The sequence below is a fragment of the Calliphora vicina genome, chromosome 5 (genome assembly GCF_958450345.1).
Source record: "Calliphora vicina chromosome 5, idCalVici1.1, whole genome shotgun sequence".
In the NCBI taxonomy this organism is placed as follows: domain Eukaryota; kingdom Metazoa; phylum Arthropoda; class Insecta; order Diptera; family Calliphoridae; genus Calliphora; species Calliphora vicina.
Window position 1 is genome coordinate 111,192,660 of NC_088784.1, and position 7,154 is coordinate 111,199,813.

Sequence of the window (7,154 nt, forward strand, 5' to 3'; positions counted from 1 at the left end):
TTTTGAAAATTTAATTTAAACTTCTTTCCCTAAAGGTTTTTTTATTACTTTTATTTTTGTTTTGTTACTCTGTTGTAGCTTCTCTTATGCTATTTCTTTATTTCCTATGCTGTTTTATAACTTAATTTAATGTATATTGTTTATTTTTACCAACTAATATTTCAGCCTTAAAAATATCAAATTACTTTTTGGTCTAAAACAAAACAAAAGAGCAAAAACAAAGTAAAGTAGTAGAAGAAGTAGAAAAAAGACAAATTATGTCCCCTGTACCGCTACCTGCGACAAATTCTGCCTCAAAAACACAAACAACTGCAACGACTAAAGTGGCAGCAATAACAACAACAAACATGTCAGCTTTGCCAGTAAAACTGAAACTGAAAGCAGCAGCGGCAACAACAAACATGGCGAATTCCAACACCACAAACAAACAAATGGAACAAAACAAAATCAACAACAGCAACAACAATGCTGTTAGCATAACAAATGGAAACAAAACAAAAACCCAACAACGTCAACAATCGAAAGAAATGTCATCATCAGCCTCCTCCACATCTTCCACATCCTCTTCTTCCTACTCCTGCTCAACATCCTCCAACGCCAAGAATGTCATAACTTCCCAATGTGACAGCAGCAGTAACAGCAACAACAACAGCCATAATGACAATAACATCAAAAACGAAAGCCATCAAGCCTGTGATACTGATACTGTCATCAAAACCGAATTAGAGGCAAACGATCAGTTGCTGGGTCAAGATATGGACAATACCACGGATCCCAATGATTTGCAATTGTCGGCGATGCGTCAACGACCCATCCTATTGAGTTCCGTCAATTCGCACATCATTTGTAGCCTGTGTTTTGGTTACTTGATTGACGCCACAACCATAGTGGAGTGTTTGCATTCATGTAAGTAGTTTTACTCTTAATTCTTGCACAACCTTGAATGCTTTGCATACCTTGGGGCGCAAAAATATAAATAAACAGAACAAGGACACCTCACGTTTTTCAGTTGTGAAAGTAACAGCGAGTTACATTATGTTTTTCGCATTCAATTTTTTCATTCATGTCTTCTCATTGACAAAATTGTATAATTTAAAGAAATCTATCACATAAGCTGGAATTTTTGAATTGGGAATGGGAAAATTCTTTGCCATATTGCAAATATTAAATAGAAAATTGTAAAACATTATTTAGAGATAAAAAGGGGGTTGAATTGAAAAGCAACAAAAGGGATTCTGCACGTTAAACCTTTAAAAGGTGTCCTTTTTCACAGACAGATTTTTTAGACAAATATTAAATATGAAATGAAATGTTTTTGTGTATTTATGAGTTTTTTTCTTTTCTCTTATTTTAATTCCAGTTTGCCACAGTTGTTTAATCAAACACTTGAGAACGGAACAGTATTGTCCTCGTTGCGAAATGATGATAAATACTGCAAAACCAAATATAAAGTAAGTATTTCCATAAATTGCTGATTTAAAATGAAATTTAAAAAAATACAAATTGCCGACGGCATTTTAAAATACCCATGTCATGAACTAAAATCTAATTTAATAAGTTTGTATGTGAGTTTTCTTCAGTATAAAGAAAACAAAATCCGAACCAAAATAAAGAACAAAACAGAAATTAATAAAAATTCCTAATAAAATTAACAAAAACAGTCTTAAAGCCGTGACAAACAAGACAGCAACTACAACAAACAGAGACCTTAAACCCCTGAAAACCAAAAAAAAAATAGACAGCTAAAGACAATCACACCCCTCGTAAAACATATTTCAAAATTATTCGACTTGTCTCACAAAAGGAAAAATATTTTGAAAATTTCATTTCTAAATAAAAAGAAATATAGAAACGTCTGTGAGAGTGCTGGTAGAGCGGGGTATAGGTGTATAGTGAAGTTATGTATTTGCTGTGCTAGAATGCAAACAGCGTGCTAAGTAATGAGCCTTATAATAAAACATCTGCGTCAACATTTCATTACACGTCTCTACAAACTTACACGTCTCAACACATTGATACAAAGATAGACGAGAGAGACCGGCAGCCAGCCAAATAGACTGACAGACAGACATCTAGACTGTAGAAATATCGTTTCATTGTATTTCGTTCGTTTGTTATTATTACCTGCTTAGACGCACACTTTTTTGTCTCTACGCGATTTCAATTTAGCTGGAAGAGTCATGTTTTACGCTTTAATGAACCATTATAAAAATGCATAAATAGTTTTTGCAATTTTCACTTAAAATTTCAATGCTAACAACAAAGGACATCAAGGATTACCACTAATTCTATTTTCTACTCTTTCCATTTGTCATTTTAGGCCCGATACAACATTGCAGGCTATTGTTTATAAATTGGTGCCGGGTCTATACGAAAAGGAATTAATGCGCAAACGTGCATTTTACAAGGATCGTCCAGAAGAAGCTGCTATAGCCACTCCAGAACAAAGAGGTGACGATACGGAACATTTAATATTTAGTCCATCTGACTACATGTCAATTTCATTGGAATATGCCGACATAGAGTAAGTATTTATGGATTTTAACTTGTTACAATTTAGAAATTCAATTATTACAACTTTACATTAACTATTCTATACAAACAACAAAAGTCATGCATTTATTAAAGTTTTCTTTTCCTTCTTTCTCTTGTTTTTCTTCTATTGTTTAGTGAGCACATGAAGTCGAACGCTGAATACAGTGAACTATTAAAACCTCGTTATCTCCAGTGTCCGGCCATGTGTACGGTGGCACATTTGAAAAAATTAGTCTTTGGTAAATTCGAAATTAATAGCAATCGCTTCACCATTGACATCATGTACAAAGTCAAAACTATAGTTTTACTTGACCATTACACCCTTATGGATGTGGCCTATATATACACGTGGAAAAGAGATGCTCCCATGCGCTTTTACTTCCGTGTCAAACAATTGCTGAAGCCCCTGATTAGGGTTAAGAAAAATCTCTTGACACAACCCAAGAAAGAGATTACTCCTCTCGTGGAGGAACCCAAATTACATTCTCAAGCCATGTGCATTGTCCATGAACCCACACCCTCTATTGTGGCCTCGGTTAGTAGTAATAAAATCCTGGAACCGGAAGAGATCAAGCAGGAAAACGAAGCAGAAGTATCCTCAACTACAGAAATTCCAACACCAACTGTGCCGGAACCCAAACAATTTGAAATTGTGCAACCCCCAAGTCCTTCGATCAGTTCCCACGAGACTTCTCTTACCGACAAGCTAAAAATAACCCTGGTGAACAAAGCTGTAAAAGATAAGTCAGCTTACAGCGATGTCAACTCACCGGCTCGAGTAAAGGTGGTAAAGGAGAAAAAAGATAATCACAAAACTTCTCCCTCCACATCGTCACACAAAGACGAACGTAAAGTGGAAAATATTAAACTGAAAATCGATCTATCAAAACAAAATAGTGTGACAATTATTAACATGTCAGATCCAGACCGCAAGGAAATAGTTAAACCTGTTAAACCCGAAAAAGAATGGAAAGTTAAGACTAAGAAAGATAAAGACAACAGTCCGAAATCTTCACCTAAATCCTCGCCTCACAGTGAACGTAAGAGCAAGACCCCCAGTCCTTTAACAGTGCCTCCTCTCACAATCAAGGCTGAACGCATTAGTCCCCTGGCAAAGACAAATACTCCCAGCCCTGTAGAAGAAGACGATAAGAAATCACAATTTTTGAAATCTTTCGCTTTGACTCCCATTAAAAGCGTTAAGGCTGAGAAATTGGAATCAAAGCTTTCCAAAAACTCCTTTAAGGAATTTACTCACAGCATAGTAAATAAAAGTGTGAACAAGGATCCCTTGCAGATATCTTCCTCTTCAAAACGTAAGAGCAAGGAGCCCGTGAAAGCAGTAGTTAAGAAACCTAAACTATCTCCACCTTTGGCAACAGAAGATTTTAAAATAAAACTACCCCCAATTGTGAATGGAAAACCAATGTCACCTTCTACCAACGCCAACAAATCGTTGATGCCACCACCGCCCGCTGTAACAGCCATGAAACCACCCTCAGCATTACCCAAAAAGATGACTAAATCACAACAATCCAAAGTAACAGCAGCTCCACCTGGCTCGTTAACTCCACACCCGATGCATGGCAATAATACGGGCATACAATTGGCAGCACCTGGCAGTCGTACACCCATAGCTAAGAGATTTCAACCCATCTTACCCAAAACGCCACGCATTAATCCATTTGCCAATATACCCAGCGACGTCAATAAGATTCTTAAGGATGCTGGTACGGAAATCAAATCAGTTCCAAAGGAACCTGCCTCATCTAAGGTATACGGGCCAAAATCCGATGCAGGCCCTGTAATGGGACCACCACCTATGCCCGCACCTCCCTCTAAATCACAAAATACTCAAGGTACTGCTTCCAATACCCGAAACAGTGTCAGTGTTTCCTCTTCATCGACGTCTGCCAAATCGAGTGCTAGCAGCAAAAATAATAGTTATTTGAACTTGGCATTATTTAATGCTGCCAAATCAAAGGGTAACGAAGTACCACCTGGTTGCCGTACACCCATGTATACGCCAAATTCACCCATCTACTCCCCCAGTTCACCCCAATACGTGCCTAATTATAACATTCCTACCATGCCCACATACAAATATACCCCTAAACCTAGCAATGCGGGCAACTCGTACATGCAAAATGTTATGGCCTCAAATAATCAAATGTCTAGCCTCTTTCCAAGTCCGCCAGTCAAAAATGATTCAAACTGCAGCAACAACAATTCCTCGAATTCTGGAAATAACCGTTGTGAAGGTCAAACTCCCAAACGTGTCTATTCCTTCGCCAGAAGTCCCAGTCCAGTCGAAGACCCCCCTGAGAAACAATTGAAGGTCAAGTCTTTGTTGAATTCATGTAATATAAACATTCCCTCTTCGCTGTCTATTACAATAACACGCGATGATGGAGAGGCTTCGTGCAATGGTACCACATATCCCAAACACAAGAGTCCAGTAAACAACTACATAGAAATTCTTAAGTTGCCAGATCAAACAGCCGATAACATGGACAGCAAGCGCTTATCGCCTCCAATTCAGAACACCAACAATTCCCTCTTCCCTAATCCTCCTGTGAGAAGGGTAGCAACACCTCCGCTTAACGCCACAAAACAGAATAACAATTCAACCCAACAAAATATCAACAATATCAAGCCATCTCCTGCCACAACAGCCTCCCAAAACTTGGCGAATCTAAAGGCAGCTGCTAATAATGTAGCCGCTAATATGAACTTAATTACGAAGAATCAAAATGTTTCAAATAAATCTCCGGTATCACCAGCCAACAATAAACCACAACCTACCACCCATAAATCGCCCATTCATGCAAATGACAAAAAGACGCCAAGTCCCGAAAAACGCCCAAATCCCTCTCTTACCGAACAAAAATCACCAGGTGGAGGTGACAACTCGGCTAGCAAGAAGTTCCGACACATTTTACCCCGCCAAATGTCATCCACTAATATGCACGCCGAAATGAATCCAATAAATCCGGGCAACAACAATGGAAATGTCATTGGCACTTATTCATCGCCCAGTGGCGTTAACGTCAAAATACATTCCAACAACAAAAAGGTACAACCTTGTAAAAAATCCCCTGGAGCTCACTCTGCTGGGACAACAAATAAACAACAACATCAGGCTGGCACTGCTGCTCACAATGGTCTGAAATCGGCGGCAAAATCGCCACAGACTTCTAAAGGCAATAACAAGGCAAATTCACCGCCAATATTGAATACAAAAAGTAAATTGTCCCCAACACCAAATTTACACACGCTTCCACCCACCCTTCCACCTGGTCTCACACATCCCATGCAATCCATGCTGCCACCACACTTGGCAGCTGCGGCTGCCTGTCAAAATGCGGCTGCCGGCCAAGCTGAGTTAAGTAAATTACTCAAGGAAAATTTACTGAGAGCTCAAGTTCAAGCGGCTGTTGCTAATCAATCAAATATGTTTTATCCATATGCTGCTAATGCGGCTGCCGCGGCACAATTGGGTCAATTCAATCCCACCATGTACAACTACCAACAGGCTTACATCATGGATCAGTTATCACGCATGCAGCGAGCTGGCAACGAAGCCTTCTCCGAATACATGCAAAAGTTAAAGAACAGCATGGATGCCAATAAATCCCCCGCCGAGATGCTTAACCAACCACCACCACAACAACAGCAACAGCAAACAAAGCCAATGCAAAACGCCAAGAAACTGTCTAGTCCCAAAACACTAACCGGCCCTAATAATTCCCCCAACCCCGCATCTGCTGCAGCGCTGCCCTCTGCCATAACAAATCCCACAAAAGACTTTCAAACTACAAAAACAAAGTGAAGTGTTCTCCAAAACATAATTGGGAAAACTTCAACATTGTTACAACCAACAAAGGAATCAAATTCCTTTGAAAACACACTTATCAAAAATGTTTCCTTAATTTTTTTTTAAATTACTTTGTATGTAAGTGTTATTTATTTTACGAAAAAAAAGATTGTTTTTGTTTTTAAAATAGTTTTGATTATTTTAACAATTGTTTCAGTTTAAGTTCAGTTCTATACTCTCCAACTAATTAGCAGAGTTGTAGGTTATTTGAACATAATTTTACTCATATCTAATTTAAGTAAGCAAAAAACGCAAGTATTATTAATGTAAATAGCAACAGGAATGTACAAAATGTATGTAAAAATTAAAAAAAAAGAATTTACTTTTACAGAAAAATATATTTAGTTTTTATTGTTCTAATATTTAAGATTAAGTTTTAAGAAAATCAATTGTATTATTCAATCAATATTTAAAAAGAAAACAAACAAAAAAATAATGAAATATCATTAAAATAAAACCAAAATATTTTTATAAAAAAAAATCTCTATAAATGAGTTTATATCTTTTCATTTTGCAACATTTTCATGTTTAATCTGTTAGAAATCTCCAGCAGATCCAGCGTTTAAATGGAAATGTCTTCATTTCAATTGTCTATAGACGTCGATGCTTCTTACTGATGATTAAATTCGATGATTTATGTGCGTGTGTGTGCACCCAGGCGACAAATGTTGCAGGGAACATTAAAGCAACGTGTATCGTCTTTCCCAAACATTAAACAAAAAAAAAAAACAACAACAATAAG

At 37.6% G+C, this 7,154-nt stretch overlaps 1 protein-coding gene across 1 annotated transcript; it reads left to right on the forward strand.

Moving 5' to 3' along the window:
* The first annotated feature begins 242 nt into the window (after positions 1–242).
* On the forward strand, positions 243–6,893 carry Psc (Posterior sex combs). The gene is made up of 4 exons (XM_065511523.1): positions 243–906; positions 1,361–1,451; positions 2,321–2,524; positions 2,671–6,893. The coding sequence occupies exons 1-4, from the start codon at positions 258–260 to the stop codon at positions 6,365–6,367; spliced, it is 4,641 nt and encodes a 1,546-aa protein (XP_065367595.1). The 5' UTR covers positions 243–257; the 3' UTR covers positions 6,368–6,893.
* The last annotated feature ends 261 nt before the right edge of the window (positions 6,894–7,154 follow it).

Coding starts and splice junctions, on each gene's coding strand:
- Psc (XM_065511523.1), top strand. CDS start 258: ATGTCCCCTGTACCGCTACCTGCGACAAATTCTGCCTCAAAAACACAA. Junction 1,452..2,320: donor ACTGCAAAACCAAATATAAA/GTAAGTATTTCC, acceptor TTGTCATTTTAG/GCCCGATACAACATTGCAGG. Junction 2,525..2,670: donor TTGGAATATGCCGACATAGA/GTAAGTATTTAT, acceptor TCTATTGTTTAG/TGAGCACATGAAGTCGAACG.